Source organism: Takifugu flavidus, chromosome 3, assembly GCF_003711565.1.
Source record: "Takifugu flavidus isolate HTHZ2018 chromosome 3, ASM371156v2, whole genome shotgun sequence".
NCBI classification, from domain to species: domain Eukaryota; kingdom Metazoa; phylum Chordata; class Actinopteri; order Tetraodontiformes; family Tetraodontidae; genus Takifugu; species Takifugu flavidus.
Genome location: NC_079522.1, coordinates 1,714,387 through 1,734,020, shown reverse-complemented (window position 1 = coordinate 1,734,020; position 19,634 = coordinate 1,714,387). Strand labels below are relative to the sequence as shown.

The window sequence follows — 19,634 nt, the reverse complement described above, 5'->3', positions numbered from 1 at the left end:
GAAAAACAATCTGTCATGACACAATGCCGATGTATCGACCAGAGGCGGCCCCCCCCCAGGGAGGACTCCTGCGGCCCGCGGAGTCAAAGACGAGTCTTTCAGTCTGCCCACTCGATATCAGAGCCCCACCGCTGTTCTCCACGGCTGCTAGCTTCCTCAAAAACAGCGAAAAAGGCAGAGGGGGAACAATGTTGCCATCTATCAAGAGGTCGTCTGTAAAAACAAGCAGGCCTGTGCGTAGACATGACAGCAGCTCTGGTTCTGGCAGGGCGCCACGCTTCAGCCTCATGAGTGATGCGGGGTAAGTGGCCCTCTTTGGGCTCCGAGCCAGGCCATTCCATTCCTTTGACTTACTGATACATACTGTTCCTCCCTTCCTGACGCTCGGTGGCCTCTGATCTTCCTCGAGGATGGCCAACGAGCAATTTGCGGTCAGACCGACCCGCTCTAATTGGTCATCGGAGGCCTGGTGCTTTACGTTCCCCGGCTCACCGGTTTACGAACCTCCTTTGCAACCAAATTCTCAGTCTGACAAGATTTTGGAGCAATATTTACCGGTGGATTGAGCTTCACATCAGGCCTTTAACGCTTTGTTCCGGCTGCATAAAAGGCATTTCCATCAAAACATGATTTTTTTTTTTCTTTTACTACCTTACATTTACTCGGTAGGAAGTGTTGTGGTTGCATTTCTGAGCAGTGATGTAGAACCCAATGTTTCATTCTGGTGTTTGGTCATGTGTTAAATCTCAAAAGTCACAAGGGGGCCGTACCGAGAACAAAAGCCGGGCCAGTTAGAAACCCATGGTTAAACCATGGAAACAGCAGAGAGAAGCTTTGTTGCCCTCACAAATATTGACTCAGACTCGAAAGAATGGAACATACCTGTTGATTGGACTTCAAACAGGTCAAAGAGGAGTACATAAAAGTGCCTTCGTTGTGAAGCTAAACCAATAAAAAGTTAAACTAAAACTCAGCGCCTCACCTCTACTTCTGCCTTTAATGATTAAACACCGTCAGCACGTATAAACAGTCCAGCAGTCTAACGATGTATGCTAGCATGCCCACGGTTACTACGCTAGGCCTGGCGTAGCAACTGCAAGGTAACCTTTCCCCCAAATATCTGAAAGTTTGAATTAAAATAGACGACACCAATTCCTCCTACTGTAAAAAAAAATAATTAAGCTAACGTTTTAGAAATTGGAGTGACAGCAGCAGTCATACTGCCGTCCACCATCAGGGGCAGTGTCACAGGGTCCAGAGAATTTAGAACAGTAGCACGCCATGGGGGGGCACTCCAATTTATAAAAATATGAGACACAACAGCTCATAATCTGTGACCAAGAGAGGCACAGAGAGACAACCCTTCCTTTGTTAAACCAATAATAATAATAGAAGTGTAGCAAGGCTCAATGATCGCACGCTGCTATGGTGTTTACACGCCGCTATCGTTGCTAAAAAAAAACGAGAAAAAAAATCACTGCACATGGTGTTGTCAGTGTCCCCGATGTGAATAAATTAAATCAGCAGCCTATAGGTCAGATTTCACTTCTTGCTGGAGTGGACCTGGATGCAAAGGTCAGCTGTCAGAAAGCTTTTATCCTCTTGGAGTCACCGGTGACCTGCTCGACCACGACCGACTGTGGCTACATCGTCGGGAGCGACGGAGAGCTGATTGGGAGTCTGACTCATACAGTTTGCTTACAGAATCTCTGGATGGAGGGAAAATCAGCTGATTTGAGTCTGTTTTTGGTGGTGGGCAGCATAATAGACATCGCTGAATAGCCCAGATTCCAATTTTTGGCGCCAATTGGGCTAAAAATTCCACTGTGCTGTGTCGCCGAGGCTGCAGAGGCTGACTGATTTAAGTACAGTACAGTAAAGGGAACAGTATAAATAACCACATCCAAATATAGAACAGAACATTTGAACTTCCTCTCAAATTCCTGCCATGCGTCGCTATCATCACAACCGTTTTGCCTCCCTTAAAGCCCGCCGTGGATTAAAACCCCACTCCTGCCTCCCTGTGAGATCCATGTCACTCTGCACTTGTGTCCAACTGCACCCGGCATCTGTCTCCCTCGTCATGTTAAAGTAAACCAACGCGTTTGGCAACTGCCCCCAAAATAAGATGATGGCGGTCTGCCGGCGGGAGGGAATCACAGAGTGAAAACGGGCCGAAACATGGCCCCTGCTGTGCTCCGCTGCTGAAATAATTAGCCTTCCTGGCTGATACGGACGCCGCCGTGACAGGACTGGATGAGTATTGGCAGAGTGCGACACCAGCTGCGTGACCCCTGCAGGGAGCTGCCCTGCAGCCCCCCCCATCCCCACCAGTGTCTACAATCCAATAAACTCCAGACTGAGCGAACTTGGAGCGGTTTCACAAGTTTAACCGAGGCTGCAGCTCCATTTGGCATCAGGCTTTTCTTTAAATTTCAGTATTACAGGATGCTGCACCGCCCACCACGTGCACGTCGAAGGTCGTGCAGACAGAAGATGGCGCCACCCACGGGACTCTGGAGCCGCCACACCCATGCTAGTTAAAATAATGAAGCAGGCATCAGGGACAGTTCCCCAGTCCCAGGACGGAGGACTGGTATGGCACCAGTGATGGTAATGACTGGGGGAGATGGGGGCCACACCCACTGCAGTTTGATGGCCCCACTGTTTACAGTTTTAGTTGTCTAGAGATTCAATTCAGCCTTTCTCCTCCAAATGCAAGCAAACCAGTCAATTAGCATTCAAGCTAATCCACTTAACATCCAATTAAACCTCACCAGGATTAATTGGAGGTAAGAATCTGAAAGATTCTCATCATTCATAGGGAATAATTTTAGCTCACAAAGCGACATCACACCTATATTTAGAAAGAAAGGTGGAAATGTGATTTTCAGATGTATTCTTATCAGCGCTATTTTAGATGAAACGCCAGAAGAACAAAGAGCAGACAGCTGCTCGCTGGCTCCACCTTGTGGCCACACTGTCAAATTATCAAACACCACTCGGAAGAATAAGAGCCAATTTTATTGCCTCATGATTGGATTAGTTATACATATATTAGCGGGTGTGACTGACAGTAATATTGTTACCTCTGCCAAGGAGGTTATGTGATAGCTGACGTTCATCTTAGTGAAATAACTAAAAAAGATAGAAATGGATTTTCATGAAAATTTCAAGAAAGGCTGATCAAGGGTCAGGAAAAATGATGATTACATCTTGGTGATGTTCTGGCTTCTTTGACCCTTGATCGTAAAAGGAACAAAGCCAAGGGGCTTTGATCCTGAAGTGAGCTACAGTGTCACATAACTATACTATTGGACTAAAGTCACGATATGCAGGGAGGTGACCTGCTTGGCAGAGGTCTGAGCTCTCAGAGTGCTTTTTTTTGTAGTTTTAATGTGCAAAAATAGTGGAGCAGCGCTACACTTGGGACAGAAATGTGAGTTCAGATGTCTTCAGTTTCTCACAGGCGTGCTGCTTCCTTTTCCCGTCTTCTTCAGATGATGGTAGTTGGGCAGGATCTTCATCAGGAAGTCCAGCTGCAGAGTCTGAGGCTAAAAGGCGGGAAATGGTCCAGTCATTAAATATCAATCAGAATTTCAGAGCTGATAGCAAATGTGAGCGGAGTCTTGACCTGGGGCTTCTCGTTCTGGACGCGCCTGATACCGCTGGAGCCGTACACCACCGTGTTCTCTGGCATGACCTCGCACGTGTTGACCTGGCAGCACGCGCCAACGATGCAGCCGCTGGTGAGGATCACGTTCCTGCCAAGATCGGCTGGGAGCCAAAAGATGCAAAACAGCTGAGTGACATGCAAAAGGGTTCAGATTCAACAGTAGATTTTTCCATAACGTACATTGTATATTAATGCAAATGCTCACCTTTAGCCTCAATCACATTGTTGTCTCCGATTTTTAAAGCTTGAGAAACTGGTGTCGCCATTTGTAAGGATTACAGATTCGATACTACCAACCCGACTGCGCCCTCTGGTGGACGTGGGTATTATCGCTCTGATCAGGTTTGTTTTGGAGTGATAAATAGCTGCAGCACTGTTTGTAGGTTAAAAAGGATACCACATCCAACTTCAAACACATTATTGGTTCCGATGACCATGGTTTTGGGCTCCACGTCCTCCATGTCTGGTTTGATGTTCTCTGGATAACTGATGGAGGAAAACAGCAGGCAAAGACAAGATGAAAACAAAAAGAGTTGTCTAATTTGAAATGTGGCTGTGTCAGCCGTACCTGTTAATAATGAGGACCTGCTCCTCTATTAGGTTTCCCTCTCCAATGACGATAGGCCCCGCTTCTGCTATGATTCTTGCTTTGGGGTGGACCACCGTTCTAGCTCCTGAAAAAGTAAAAATGCAATGAATATTTTAAAACAAACAAACAAACAACTAATAAAATAAATGCACCAGCACTCACACATGAAAACCTTTTAAATAGCTTCACCCACCAATGGTAACGTCTCCTCTTATTTCGCTCTCAACACACACCACAGCCCCGGCTGCTATTTTGGCACTGCGAAAACAAAGGATATTTTACATTTTCGCAGCAATGATTCGCTTAATCTGGCTCGTCCGAGCAACAAATGACGCTAATTAAGCAGCGAATGATGAACGAAAGTGGCTTCTAATAATAGCGCTACTATTAAAATCTTACACCATAACGGAACAATAAATGTTCCTAAAAAGTCACATACGTTTGTAGATTCGAATATAATCGAATACCTTTTCTGTGATTCGTTTTGCTTCGAGTCAGACATCCCGGCGATGATGACTACATGTATCGGTGAAATCGGTGGATCGATTCTTCATCCTAGTTCAGAGCTGGATCCACCTACAGTGATTTGGGTTCGTTTGCTTTTGCCTGGATGCAGCGCCTCTGCTTCCCTCTGGTGGATATTTGGTAAAACTGCAGCGATCGAAAAAAGAAAACCAGAAATAAAAGTACACACTATTTGAAATAAATACAATTATATATTTAAGTTAATTGAATATTGCAAATTGTTCCAAGAGATTAATATTATTGAGCGCCCTTGATTTTTTTCTGACTTTTAAATCTTTAAAGCACCATTCAATTAAATATAAATATTTTCGTTTTACTCGCCTTATTCAATAAGTTTAGTTCAGTGCGTCAAGACAAACGTAGAAAATACAGGAATCAAATGATAGTGGATCCTGCAGCCGGTCAATAATAATAATAAAGATACATAATGCAATACGCGCACGCAAGTGTGCTATTAAATGTTGTTACCCCTCAGTTATTTCAAATAACTGTTGGGGCAAGTTGCCAAATGGGCCAACAAGCAATTAGTTGTTCGGGTTGCAATGATGCCAAGTGCCCTGCAGAGTGCATCGAATGATTAAAGAAGAAGACAAGATGGCGATGAAGCAATTTAATGCTTCAAATTGATTTACTGTGGCAGCTTAATCTGTTTATTCGTGGTCGTATCACACATATGAATATTAAATATTGTCGAACATGATGTAAGGAGTCTGTCATTGCAGTATGGCAGACTTTTTTTCAGGCATCGACAGACCAGAGCTGATCTTTGTCTCAATCAACTCTATAATAGGACAGACTTCTGGAAAGATTATCCAGCCATTAAATTGGAAAAGTTACATTTGCAACGTGTTTGTCATCAGTGTGAAGTCATTCAAATTGGTTACTGCGGGACGTTAAGAAAACCCAGTTTTCAAAATAAAACAGGAACGTATAAAGTAAATCAATCCCCCATCATGCGCGCATATGTTTTTTTTTATATATATCTATTGTTTCAACTATAAACCGTAAAAAGTCACCGTAAAGTTTTTTGTTGCTTTGATTACAATGTTCAACAAGGACAACAGCTACTTATTTTTTACTTGATATAAATAAAACTATACAATATAATATTGCATACAAACTTGAACGTTTTGATTTTGAGACGGAGCAAAATTTTTAAAGCGTTCCTGTGAAAAACCGGAAGCGCTCAGTTTCCTGACTTTTGTTTTGAAACTCACTGCCGGAAGTCTTGCTCATCACGCCGAGCTTGACAGAAGATCGAGTTTCGGAGCGGACTCGGACGGTTTGTCCGCTTGGAGCGCCTGCGGGTGATAATAAACCGTTTATAACGACTGTGTGAGCCGCGTTTACGGTCAGAGAACTTTAAAATATCCCACAAGTACCTTCCGAAATGTGGAGCTCATAATTAGCGGACATCGGTCACGTTTCTCCGCGAATTTCTTTTGTTGTTGTTTGGATGCGGCCGTCGTGATTTGTCCGCCTTTAACTTGACGGGAAACATGTGAGGGTTCCAAACATGGAGCCGGAGTCGGTTACTCTCGACATCGAGACCCTGAAGGTGAGAAAACGACTAATTACTTGCGTAATTATCTAAAGTTTGATGTCAATGAACGTCTCATTTGCGGCTGGAAACAGCCGCTGGCCGCGAGTTCTCCGCAACAGGTGCGCGTCAATTGAGATTTTAATGTTTAACCAACCCAGACCAGCCTAATTCAAAAAGATTAACGACTCCCCAGGACTTCTACACGCACCCGCCTGCTGCGCCGCGCACGCATCTCTCCTCGAATCCCGACGGCAGCTTTGTGGCTGCGCGTAAATATTGCGCCTGCTTGATTTGTCATTATTTTTCCGGACTAACGGGCCGAGGACAGCCCACACGTGCGTGAGGGAGCAGCGCGGGAGCGCTCCTGTCCCACACAGGTCCCGTCTGCAGCTTCCAGCCAGACACCAACACCCGTTTAGCGTCTCATCAAACCCAACAAGCGCATCGGATTTTTCCAAATGTGGAAAATTGCCGGAACTGGACTGGACAGACTCGAAGATGACCTCCTAACATCCGTCATTTAACCGTAATCGTGGATAAACTCGAGTTAAGGTGGCTCTGAGTGGACGCTGATGCTACGATGGGGTTTCTGTTCCAACTTGTCCTGGTTGCACCTTCTTCAGGGGGATTAAGGAGCATCTGGAAAATGTTTGTGTTGGGCAGCAGTTTTGCGTCCCCCCCATCATCGCCAACTACCGTCCAGAAGTGTGAGGCTAATTAATGATTCAAAGGTCAGCCCCCCTCCCCCCAGCAGCTTTGTTGTCCACTCTTGTGCTGCTCTCACATGTTTCCCCAATGAGAATCTCCTCAGAAAGCAAGAAAAAGGGGGAAATTCCAGACTTCAAACGGCCTGTGATGTTGAAGCTGCTCTGCTGTGACCTTTCCCTGGCGCTTGTCCATGAAGGGCGGCGGTGTCGGAGCTGATGGAGGCGCAGAACTCGGGGCAGAGCAGACGCCCAACTTCAACTCTTTATTCTCACGTATCTCCCTCAGCGGTGAGCAGGACGGAGGAGCAGGAGCTTTGCTGTCATTAGCGCGTCTCAAACGGGGTTTATTTCCCTCCTCACCTCCAGCTGAGGCGGCCCTGGCGAGGCTCCCGTGGCGCCGCCGAGCGAGGGAGCGGCTCCTCGATCTGCTGATTAGCGTCGCTGAGCATGAATAACACCTCATTTTCTTTCATTAGAGGCTCCTCAATCTGCATTTTGCTGCCTCGGCAGCGTGTCAATGTTTGATCAAAACAGCGTGTGCAAGATCCCCCTCCATGGTAATTGGTGCAGATGAGCGAGGAAGGGGGGGTTCTGGGTAATTGTCGGCTTCTGTAATGTCTTTAGTTGAAGCTCTGTGGACCCCCATGGAACCCCCCCCCCCCTATCGAGAGGAGCAACCTGCAGCCTGGGCGTAGCTCCTGCAGCTCCATCAAGGAACCGCAGGGAACCAGAGCTACTCAAGGTTCCTTTTGCTTTCTGCTCTCAGTGGTTTCAGGTCCAACTCTACCTGATGTTCTGTTGCTGTTTGGCCTCTCGATGGACCTTCTGCATGAGCCCTATTCCCAGGCTCACGTCTGCACCTCACCCCCCATTTTTGTAGCCGTTTCTTTTTAGCTTCGCTGGGAATTGATCCGCTTTCCAATTCTAATCGTCTTCGCTGGCGTCCGTGGAGACGCGTCTCCTCTCACCTTGATGCTATTGAGCTTTTTCCTGCAGGTGGCATGTTGAGGAGACGGGGGCCCTTAATGGCATGATTTGAGTTGAATAATCAGGCGTTTACTCAGCAGGTTTGGACACTTTGCTTGTTTCCCTCACTGTTGCTTTTGCTCTCTGTGTCCTGGGAGCGTCCAGCACGTCCGGAATGCTGAAGGGACGGATTGACAAAACGCCACCTGCGATACCCTGTGAATAAGCTGCTCGACCAGGATAATGTATGCATGAGCTCTCCCCCCCAGCGCTTTTGTCTGGGTGGGAAATTGCAAGTGCCGGAGTTTCCATTAGCGAGGTGATCTCAGGGCTGTTGTAGGTTCGGTGCTATTTTTGGTGGGTTTTGTGAGACCTGGATACTTTAGGCTCCACTTAAGCCCCAGAATGATGCATAATAACAGTGATCGCAGCTGTCTGGAGCTCCTGCGGGGAGAGTTTTTATACTCAGGCCGCCTCGGTCAACCCGCTCCTGATGGCCGCGTCCCTCATCTGTGTCGCCACTTAAAAGGAATTGCTGACGTTTCTAGGCCGCCGTTATGGGTCGTCCATTGCCGCAAAGTCACAATGGCCATTTAAGAGACATCTGCCACCACTGACCCGAACGATGGTCAGGAAAAAGAGACGCAAAAGCGGATGGAGATCACCTCCCGCACGCTTTAGTTTCAGGGTTCCTGATCCAGGTGTGGAATTCAGGTTTGTTTTCGCTGAGAATACCTCTGTGTTCTCTACATCATTAGGATTTTTTTACGGCTTTTACTAAAAAGTTGTAGTTTCTTTTTCATGTTTTCTAGTGATCTCTGCTCTTGGATCTAGTTAGCGTCACACAAAAGTACCAGGATCCACTTCTTTTGGATATCTAGTTCCTGTTTGGCCATTTAGTTCCTGACAACAGATGGTCTAATAATGTGTGTGTGTGTGGTGTGTGTGAAGTGCAGGATTACCTGTGGTGAATGTGTGCAGATCTATCAATTATAGATGTGTATTTCCTGCAATTACAGCATTTTGCAGCGGTGGGGTTAATTAGCCGTGGCTCCTGGGACGGTTGGATGTTCTCTGGGAATCATTCAGGTTTGTCTGGAGGTTGTCTGGATGAGCAGAAATTATTAATGGCTTAGGTGGATTTTTGCTTAAAATTGTTTCTTTTGCTTTTAGGTCTTTGGTCATGAAGGTGTGAGAACGCTGTGTTTAGATTTAGAAGCTGATTTAGAAACGCATCGACCTTTTTATGCTGGCCCGGCCTGGTTTCCACCCCCGTCAGTGGCCCTCCTCAGATCTTTGGTAGTTAGTCTCAGTAGACCAGGAGGCATCTGATAATTCATCCTTCATGTTTCCTACTCTGGCTGCAGAATCATCCTGGAGTCGAACCCTCTCTCACATCCGCGGCGCCACCTGATTCGGTGGACGGCAGTGCGAGAACGCCGGCGGCGGCCTTTGGCAGCAGGAAGCCGCTGAAATTTGCAGTGACTCGTTTTGAGGAAATGTCAAGTCGTTAGCGTTGTAAACAAATCCGATGTGTTATTAAATCCCTATGGACGCGGAATGTCAGCGTGTGTTTGATTAACAAACATAAATCACTCTGAGAACCTCAGCACACACAAATCTCCCCTGTTGCCGTTGGCGTCTGAGCGGCGCATCACGGATCCCTGCGTTTGTCTTGCAGATGACCCAGGAACAGTTTATCCTGGCCTCCCGTTCCCTGCACCTCCAGCGGGGGGGCGGCGGCACGGCGTACCCGGCGGGTCTGTACGGCTGGAGGAAAAGGTGCGTCTTCTTCTTCCTGCTGCTGCTGCTGGCGACCATGATCGTCAACCTGGCCCTGACCGTCTGGATCATGAAGGTTACGAATTTCTCCCTGGTGAGTGCGGCCAGATCGTTGCTATTGACCTCCGGTGCAGCCAGACGACCAGGGGAGGACAAAATCGGCCAAAGACAAGACAGTCGGGGCCAATTTGGATTTCAGAGTGGAGTTTTGCTGGTTCCAGATAGGGAAGGTTCAACTGTCTGTCTGAGCGAGACTGTCTCACGTCTCCGGTTTGCTGGGTCTCATCTGGGATTGATTAAAGATTAAAGGAAAATCCCAGCAGGGCTTAATCTCAAACAAACAGGCAGAAGCTTGTCATTTCCAGGGGGGGTGCGCATGGTTCACCCCCCCGGTGACTGATGCCTCCTCTGACTGCTGCTGTCGCTCCTCCTCTGACCATCAATCTGTGTCATGACTAGGACCTTATCAGTGCTGCCGGTGTCACTCCAGAAAATCTACTTTGCCGAGGCAGTCGGACGCGAGCGCGCTCGCCAAATGACGCCCCCTCGTGTATTGTAGCTGGCGCCGCGTTCCGCTCCAGCAGAGCTCGCCAGGCGGCACTAAATGTCAGCGTCGCCATGTATTGAGGTATATGATGGTCTGTCTGGGGACACGCTGATGCCGGGGAAGGACGGCAGAACCTCTGGAATCTGACAGTCATAAGATGATCCGTGTTTTTGCAGCGTTAATAGTCAGGATGACCTCTCATTCCTGCCATCTCCCCCCAAAGGTCTCTCTTGTAATTCCCTGAAAAACTGCCTTCATGTAGCCACGTGGGAAGACTGTGCACGTCCACCTCCGCCTGAATGTGAAGCCGCATCTGATAAAATCCGATGTTTCGTTGTTCCTTTGGAACTCTGCTGTTTTACATCCACTCACAAGGCTCATTTCCCGACTGTAGCTTCACCTGTGGCTCTATCTGGAATCCTGCAGTTCCAGCTCTTTCTAAGCCACATCCCTGTTCTGTTTTCTGTGTGTACTGACGCTCGCTGTTGTGTGTCCAGGCTGGGATGGGAAACCTTCGGCTCGGCCAGGACGGAATCCGCCTGGAGGGAATCTCGGAGTTTTTCCTGCCTCTCTACGTGAACGAGATCCAGTCCAGAGGGGTGAGTAGCTCCTGATCAATGCTGTAGTGAGCATTCTGTTGGAATGGGGGGGATGTTTTCACAGCTTCAGACAACCCTGTATTGATCCGGCAGCGCCGAGGAAGTCCTGATCAATTCATTAGCACCACGCCAGCGTTCCTTTGATCCGGCACTCCGCTGAGCTTTTGTTATAGTTGGACCCAAAGAAAGAGAAACTGCCTTTTGTCCTATGCCCTCCTTCTGCACCCTCCTCCTCATTTCCTGCGGCCGTGCACTATCAGGCCTCCCATCAGCACGTGCTGGTAATAGGCTGCCTCTCGCCTCTTCTGACCAGGAACGATCATCACAAGATTGCAGGCGTCCGGCTGGATTTCAATTCAAGCCTGTGCGATAAATCCCCCCTTCCCGTCTCTTCTTTGTCCTTCCTGATGCTCAGTAGATTAACCAACCAAGAGCAAAGTCGATCCGAATTTCCCTCCCAGCCACATCAGCCGCGAATGCTCGGCTGGATCATCCCCCTTTTCAGGGATTAGACACGGTGTAGATGGCAATTTCCAGCGCGGGAAACGGGTGTTCCCTCGGAAAACGCGATATTCTGAGCAACGGCGGCGTTGGAAATGGGCTTATGGTGGGTGCAGATGATTAAGGAACAACTGGAATGCCTGATTTGACCCCCTTTGATGTTTCGGTTGGAACTAAATCATCTCCCGAATACACAAGTTTTGTGTTTCGCAATGGCAACGCTCGAGGCTCCAACAGTCTTCCCGGTTGCCCCGCAGACGCGTTTGCCACCCTGGTTTACGCACCTGTGTTGTGGCCCTCTTACCTGCCAGGCCAGGCACATGGTCGGGCCACCGCGCTCAACAAAGCAGTGATCAATCACCCATTACCTCAAACAGGGACCCCTGCCGTGCCGAAGATGTCTTGAAGTTAAATATAGTTTGATTTTGGTTGCTTCCGCCGCACTGCCGTCGAGGGCTGGCTCTAGTTTGTGGATCTATCGGCACTTTGAATCTCCATCACCGGCGGGAGCCAGATGCTGGGAAGTGGGAATAGCCCCCCCCCCCCCTCTTTTGGCAGGAACTCCGACGGCTGGCAGGGAATGACAGCCCGAGCAGCCTCCTAAATCGGAGCCCTCACATATGTTTCGTACCGCAGCACCGCCTGTTTCTGCGTATATTTGGCGGCTGCTTTATCAGGACATAACAGGCTGCGCAGAAGTTAATCAACCGTCGTTGCTATCAGTGGCAACTTGAGCAATTGGCTCCCATTAAGGAGCCGCTTAATCACAAAGCCCAATCTAACATTTAAACCTAACTTTTCGCCAAGTTTTGCTCTTGACCAGTTTGATCCCCCCACAGCAGGCAGCCGATTTCAGAGTCCTGAAACTTCGTGACCGTTTCTGTAGGAACCGTCTCCAGATCGCAGCGGCGAGGGAGAACCTCATCGACTCGCTGATGAACTTAATTGAGTGTTCGGCTACTAAAGCGGGCCAAGTATTTCCCTGCAGATTTGGTGGATTTTAAAGGGGCGAAAGTTGGCCCAAAGAATGCTAATTTTCCAGTGGAAACGAGTTACTCGCTAACTGATTTGCTCTTGAGCTTGTTTGCTAAAGGATACACAGAGGGTGGCGGCTACAGAAGATCAACATGGAGAGAAAATGTGTGTTAGCTCTTCACGGGACCTTCGGCGCACTTGTGAAGACGACAATAAACATTCCCGACTTTTTTCCCGCACCTGAAGGCAGCAAAGAGGCTGAAACGTCAGGCTTTGATTTGAGAATGCGGGCCTAGACGGAAAATTAATGTTCCGGCTTTTGCGTAACTGCTTTGGTTTTGCCACTTCCCACCCGCTAGAACTGTCACTGTGGATCAAACGACGCTGACGACCAGATACACGGCGCCTGCGAGTGCTCGGCGTGGAAGCACGTACGCGGGGGAAAGAGAGAAACGGCCCGGTGGGCTTTGAAAAATCACATTTGGGTAATTGAGCGAGCGCACCGCTTGATCTATTGGTAGTTTTTCTTTGAACACTCACACAGATGAGGCAAGTCCTTGCCTGACAGATTCCTCTTGGAAAAGCTCCTGTTTTGTCCCTCCTGCATTAGGATAATGTCTGCCTGTGTTTAAGGAGAGCAGGGGTCAAATTAGATTTGAGTGCTTCCTCCCCGTGAGCGTGTGTGTGTGTGTGTGTTTCTATTCTATTCAGACACAACTGAGTATTTTGTTCAGAGCAGCAACGGATTTTTACCATCTGGGCTCTCGGCTTAAATATTTTTCCGTGAGCAGGTTTACATTGGCACCGATACTCTGATCTTAAAATACTCCGTACGAGGCTTTAATCAGTCGGTCTTAATTGCATCAAGACGCGAAACGAGTGCCGATCCCGGCCGCGTCACTGCGGCACCTGTCCGCCTGTTATTTCATGAGAGACTCTTGGGAATAGCTTCGACAGCGTGTAGCTTCAGAGCTGCTCAGCTCTGATTGTGGGCGTTCCGTATCTAGGATACAGACCTCGACTGGAATCCACGTGTGCGCTGTGTTCTCCCTTAACCTGCCCGTGTAACTTATTGGGAATTATTGCTATAAGTGCACCATCTCGTCTCCAGGCTGTGGGCTCATTATCTTCTCCTCAGGCTCTGATTGAGCTATAAATAGCCTCTGATGCAGGTGAAACTTGAACCCTCCCAGTTCCATCACCTGGTCTTATTCCTGCAGAGGAGGACTCGGAGTCTTGAGGAGGAACAACTTCCAAACCCAGCTCGCGGGAACCTATTTGATATGGGCGCTGACATTTGATGTCAAGGGTTTCCTGAAAACCAGCTGACCACAAAGCAAAACGTCCGCTCGTGACACTTTAGTATGGAAATACGCTTCCGTCAGTTTCACTTTGGTTTGGGATGAATTCCTGCAAATATTTGGTGTCAAATATTCGGTGCTTTGTTTTCAGCTGCACGGTGGAAGCGGAGCGGCGCGCTCTCCCTCCTGGCTGTGATCTCATTCATTGTATTCAGGGGAGCATCTTGGGCGCTACAGGATCTATGGTAATTTCTCAGTCTGACGGGGCTGCAGGACCTTCAACAACCAGCTCCATTTATGTGCCTTCTCTCTGATCCCAACTTGACCTTCCTCAGCTGAATGACTAAAAAGCCTTTCATCTGAAGCGCTGTGGCACAGTGCCTCAGTCATTGGCTGCAGGAACCCGTTTGCCCCTCCTTAGAGGGATGTTTAGAGCCACAACCTCCAACACCAGACAATAATTAGCATTTCTTATTAAAAAGATTTTTCACTTGTGGAGGTTCAGCTCCACCATCTTGTGGCTCAGGGGGGTGGAGGCAGGGCTCCTGTGCACAGGGGAGGATATCACAGCTACAAGCAGATGAAATGAGTTTCCTCAGCAGGATGTCGGGGCTCAGAGTAAAGCCGACACTCCTCTATGTGAAGAGGAGCCGGAGGAGGTGGTTTCTGGTCTGGACGCCTCCCTGTTGAGGTTTGGAGAAGATCCAGGACTTCGGCCTCTCAACTGGGTCTCTCCACTTGGGCTACAGCCCCCTGACCTGATCCCGGAGAAGCATTGAGGTGGAAGAAACAGACGGATTCAGCAGCGAAGGACTTTGGAAGGATTAGATGAAGGTTTTCAGAGTTCCGTGCTCAGGTCTTGAAGTCGTGTCCCAAACCTCGAGGAGGTACGCTGTGGTTGTGCTGTGTGCAGGAGACCGCTGTGATCGTGTGGGAATGGGATTTATTCAGCTTGATTGAGTCATTTAAGCGCAATTGTTTCCTCAGAAGCTTCTCCTACGTCCACATGTGCTTTGTGAGCGCCATAATTATTGGCGGTTTCCTCCTTCAGACCCGGATCATCGAGGTAGCCCTTAACCTGGCTCTTTGCTCTCCTTCCTCTCTTCCCAGGACAACTTGTTGGTGCTGCGCTCGGAAAAGAACGTGACCATCAACGTACGCAACGAGCACGGCCAGCTGACCAGCCAGCTGACAGTGGGTGAGTGGACGTTGGCGAGGCTGTCCGGAGGGCCGCCGCTGACTGGAAACACCCCAGTTGTTTATGGAATTCTCATTTATTGTTGACTCTGGGATAACCTTTAAAGCACTCATCAAAAGGACGATGAAATCGAACCGGTCAATCTAAATTAGAAAAGTTATTTACATGATTAATGAGCACTGGGGCACAAACGAGCTCCTTATTAGCATTAACGGCTAACAGCAGTCGAGGTTTGACGATGATTTGACAAGACCGCTGATATGATGAGATTTTTCTTCCATGCTTGACCTAACGTAGAAAATCAGCTCAGAAAGAGTATTTTGCGTGAGAATAATTAAATTCCCTCGTTGCGCCTGAATTAATGGAGGAGAGATGGCAGGAAAGGGGGATGAAATAATGAACATCTGGAAAAACACCAAACAAGCATCGAGCTCACATGAGTGCTCTTCTTCTGGAGAAGAAATTACTGACTCGTCTTCATTACTGCACACGGTTGGCCGATCCGGCAGTTTTTTTGGTGAGAAGCCCAAAAGGTTCTTGTCTTTGCAGGACCAGACGTTGTGGAGGCTCAGTGTCAGAGGCTGCAGGTGCGCAGTAAAGAGGGGGGCAAAGTCCTGTTTGCTGCAGATGAGGAAGAGGTCGTCATGACCAGCGAGAAGTTCACCATCACAGGTGAAAAAAAAGCTGGAATTGGATGCTAAATGCTAAAGCACAAAGTGGACAAACGGCATCCGCAGTTCAGTCTGTTTGGGGCGATTTTTGTCATTTTCTGCTAATAGAGAAGTTGTTGAAAGAAAAAAGGCGGAAACGTCTGCTACTGCTAACAACCTTCCGTTATTGTCTTGAGAAGTGGACATGAACGTTGCTGTGTTCAGGCTCGGAGGGAGCCGTGTTCGGACGTTCGGTTGAAACGCCGCTCATCCGGTCCGGAGCTTCTGAAGACCTGAGGTAAGTGCACGTTAAAGCTCTACCTGCTCATATTCTGTTCAGTTCAAACCGAGATCGTTAAAGGATGATGCCGAATGATCGGCGGCCCTTTAAGGCTGATGGGGAAGACCCAGCAGGGCCGTTATTCACCTGCGCGCCTGTGCTAAATCACTTTCAAGTCCGACAGATAAAACGGGATTTGGCCGATCCAGGAGCGTTTTTAGGTAAAGCAAAGCTGATTTGTTGGTTTCTACAGTGATGAATGCAAAGTTGTTAAGGTTTGAGACGCTTATTAGAGGTGAACGCAGCCGAGCCGCCGCCCGAGGCTCCAGAGCGCTGCGCTGGCCCGTTAACGAGCTATAAGGAGTCGGGTTTGTTGTCCACCTTTACTGGTCCTGGAGGAGGGAGCTGGGATCAAAGTTGGCAGAAAAAGCAGTGTTCTGGCATCTAATTCCTCCAGAGTGAGAAGAATACTGATGAGGTTCGCTCTTCTCTCACACACGCGCGCACACACACACGCACGGCAACTGGGCTGCAATGTGGACGCAATCTTAAAGAGCACCCCTGAGCTTCGGAGTGGCTTCAATTCTGATCGGTTCCTTCATTTACAGGCTTGTTAAAGTTTGTTCGGCTCAGTTTAACACTGGGAACATTTTCATGATGAAGAGTCTGAATAACTCCAGTGAAAATATCAACATAAATGCTCTTTTCTCATGTTTTGAGAAAGGAGAGCTTTATTTTTCCTGCACATCTATGGCTGCATCCTGCACCTCTCTGAGGGCCTAGACGGGTTTTGCCTATAGCAGCTCTAAAACCCCTCCAGGAGACGCGTCTGCCTCAAAACTGCCGTCTTCCTTTACCCTCCTCGCCACTTTGCTCCTCCGCAAAGACGCCGCTAACCTGCGGGGAGCCGTAGTTTGTGCAGATCTACAGTCGCAACAGTCGCTGCGTGAAGTTTAACTCTGCTGTTGGCACTCGCAGAAGAGCCAAAAGCACAATAAAATGTTTATTAAAGAAACGTAAGAATGTCAAAAAAAAAAGCCGCCCCGACTCTTTATGTCTGTCTGGATGCGATTAGCATTCCTGCTGCATCGGTTTGCCGGAATGAGGTTCCGCTCCAGGTGGCAGCGACCTGCAGTGGAGCGCAGCAGGTGAACCACCGGGAGGCTCCTGATTTACATACTGTAGAGGAGTTAATTACACTCAGGAGGCCGCGAGGGGAGCGTAAATAACACCAATAACACTCCCAGCATCTGCCAACATGTTTGTTTGGCTCCTCACTAGATCGTCAGGGTCGATCCTGGCACTGGGGGGGGGGTTGGGGACAGAGGCCTCGACGATGAGTCCTCCACAACAACAGTGGTGCGGTGTCTGTCACCTGTAGCTCTGGGGAGGTCAAGGCAGTAAATGCTGTGCTGTTCCACACCTGTGAGGACCTTCCACCTTCTCTTGGAAGCCTGGACGTGCGCTCGTGCTCGCGGTCTGAGCAGCGTTTAGAACCATCTAAGCCGCGGGGGTGACCACACGAGTGCTACTTCATTTAGAAGATAAAGATTTGGCGAGGAGGGCGTTTGTTTGCTTTCCAATTCTTCTCCGTCCTCCCGAATATGGGAACGTTCGCAGTGAGCTCTTGCTGCCGTGGTTTTCCAGAAGGACGGCGAGTTTCCATCGATTGCTGCTGGACCTGCTGCTTAAACCCGACGGTGGCTTTTCTTCACATTGGCTCAGGATCTGGATGCGAGGCGGCGCTAAATTCTTGAAACTTGTCGTAGATGTGCAGCGGTTTTAATCCAGCATTTGTCGACAAAGATTAGCATCAGCAGGTTCCAGCTTTGACCTTTCTGTTCCGCTCTGGTTGCATGTGGACCGAAAGGTCACCCTGGACCAAAGGCAGCCGATGAGCCGGACATCAGGCGTTAGCCGTGACGAGGGTTTTAGTCACCACAGAGGAGCAAGACTCGGTGTTACGACTGCCATCGGCTCCACCTGGACGCCCAGTTGGTCTTCAGGAACACGGTTTTCTCTGCCGTTTTGCAACCGATGCTAAACTGTTTGGATGCTGCTGAGAAGCAACAATTAAATCGCATATGAAGCTCGGAGGGGCGTGGATCGATACCTGCGCTGAAACCGCGCGCTGCACGTGGGTCATTTACCAGGCAGAACCCTCAGAGCGGACCCCGGGTCAAGGTCGGCGGCTCTCCGCATCGAGTCGAGCAGACATATATTCTGGAAACATCCTTAAAGTCTAAAAAACCCACACTCGCGTTTCCAGACACGTTTCACAAATCTCTCCGCTGCGTCTAAAGCTGATTTCAAAGTGAAAGCTTCTTCAAATGCAGATGAAATTCATTTCGTTCAAGCAACATAATCCAGAATGTGTCACTTCGAGAGGGAATAGAGCCCCGAACCGTTTCCAGACAGCCGCTTAAAGTCTCCCTTTTAAATTTGCATTCAACAGATTTGGGACTGTTGGGGATCAATTCGAAACGGTTTTTGGGGTTATGAAAACAAACCCCACGTTGATTGGCTTTTTCCACTTATCTCTTATTCTGAGGATAAAACGCTCCATGGCAGAAAAGTGGAAATTCCATTAGCCTCAGCGGTTCTGAAGGTCAAAAAAGCAGCGATACAATTATGGTGCATTCAGGAGCTGAGCTGGATTAGAATAACGGTGGCGGCAGGTGCACGCGTAATTATTACATCTGCAACGTGTTTGCAGTGCACATCTGCAGGCACGTTTGACTTCAGCGTAAATCCATTTTCCTACCCTTAAGTTTAACCTTGAACGCGTCTTTAGTTCCCGGCTCTTAAACCGTCGTCACGACTTCCTGAAACCTGCAGGGTTTTGTCTCCTCAGGCTCGAGTCCCCGACAAGGACCCTGTCCATGGAGGCTCCGAGGGGCGTGGAAGTGAGCGCCGAGAAGGGCCCGCTGGGGGTGAGCGGGCGGAAGGACCTCCAGCTGGAGTCCACAGAGGGAGAGGTGAGCCCTATTGGTTTAAACCCTCTATTTTCTTCATTCCAAACACCTCTGAGCAGCTGCAGATCTTTATCATCATCAGCCAGTTGTCCAACCCCAGGTAGAAGCCTCTGGTTAGAATTCAGACCGTGACCAGCTGCTTAAGTCATCCCCGCCTTGTTAGCGCGCCCCAAAATTGTCAGTTTCGTTCTCCAAATTAAAGCTATTGAATGGCGAGATTGAGTTCCTCGTGGCCGTCTTATCAGCTGCACTCCACCTGTCACAACGCGTTTACACCAGGCGTCTCAGTCAAGGACACCTCTGCCGATGTCATTCCAGCCGTTTCCTGCACGTCTTCCCAACAGATACTTTTAGACGCCAGCGCCATCCGGCTCGGCAGCCTCCCGCTGGGCGTCTACGCGGCGTCGCCGGCCCGGGAACAGGCCGTGTTCGAGGTGTGCGTCTGCCCCAGCGGCAAGGTCTACCTCTCCCCCGCAAAGAGCAGCTCCACCTGCCAGAGCGTGAGCAACATCTGCCTCTGGAGCTGACCTGCAGACTCTGCAGCAACATCTGCTCCGGAGCTCAGAGGAGGATGGGAACGCCACTGACGTCGGGGGACAACCGCCATTATTTTTCTATGTCGTGTTTCTTGCATTCGAGTGACTTTTGATAAAGCTGTGACAGAGACGAACGAGCTCACTGGTCCTCGTTCTTTTTAGAATTTTGCTGCCTGATTTCTGCAGCAGCTTTTCTAAAGTGGCTAAAATGATCTGGGTTTTTTGAAGGGGGGGGGTTGGTCGAGTTTAGTCTGCAACCTGATTGTAGAAGGTTTCATCGTGGC

The 19,634-nt window shown here is 48.9% G+C and overlaps 2 protein-coding genes across 2 annotated transcripts; one reads left to right on the top strand and one right to left on the bottom strand.

Moving 5' to 3' along the window:
• Nucleotides 1–3,002: 3,002 nt before the first annotated feature.
• On the bottom strand, nucleotides 3,003–4,885 carry LOC130522977 (dynactin subunit 6-like). The gene is made up of 7 exons (XM_057027903.1): nucleotides 4,733–4,885; nucleotides 4,459–4,523; nucleotides 4,245–4,350; nucleotides 4,074–4,162; nucleotides 3,882–3,929; nucleotides 3,635–3,777; nucleotides 3,003–3,554 (listed from the first exon to the last, which is right to left on the bottom strand). The coding sequence occupies exons 1-7, from the start codon at nucleotides 4,765–4,767 to the stop codon at nucleotides 3,456–3,458; spliced, it is 585 nt and encodes a 194-aa protein (XP_056883883.1). The 5' UTR covers nucleotides 4,768–4,885; the 3' UTR covers nucleotides 3,003–3,455.
• A 1,150-nt stretch (nucleotides 4,886–6,035) lies between these two features.
• Nucleotides 6,036–19,487, top strand: LOC130522975 (zeta-sarcoglycan-like). The gene is made up of 8 exons (XM_057027900.1): nucleotides 6,036–6,348; nucleotides 9,688–9,882; nucleotides 10,833–10,934; nucleotides 14,822–14,909; nucleotides 15,459–15,581; nucleotides 15,785–15,857; nucleotides 18,694–18,817; nucleotides 19,159–19,487. The coding sequence occupies exons 1-8, from the start codon at nucleotides 6,307–6,309 to the stop codon at nucleotides 19,339–19,341; spliced, it is 930 nt and encodes a 309-aa protein (XP_056883880.1). The 5' UTR covers nucleotides 6,036–6,306; the 3' UTR covers nucleotides 19,342–19,487.
• Nucleotides 19,488–19,634: the final 147 nt, after the last annotated feature.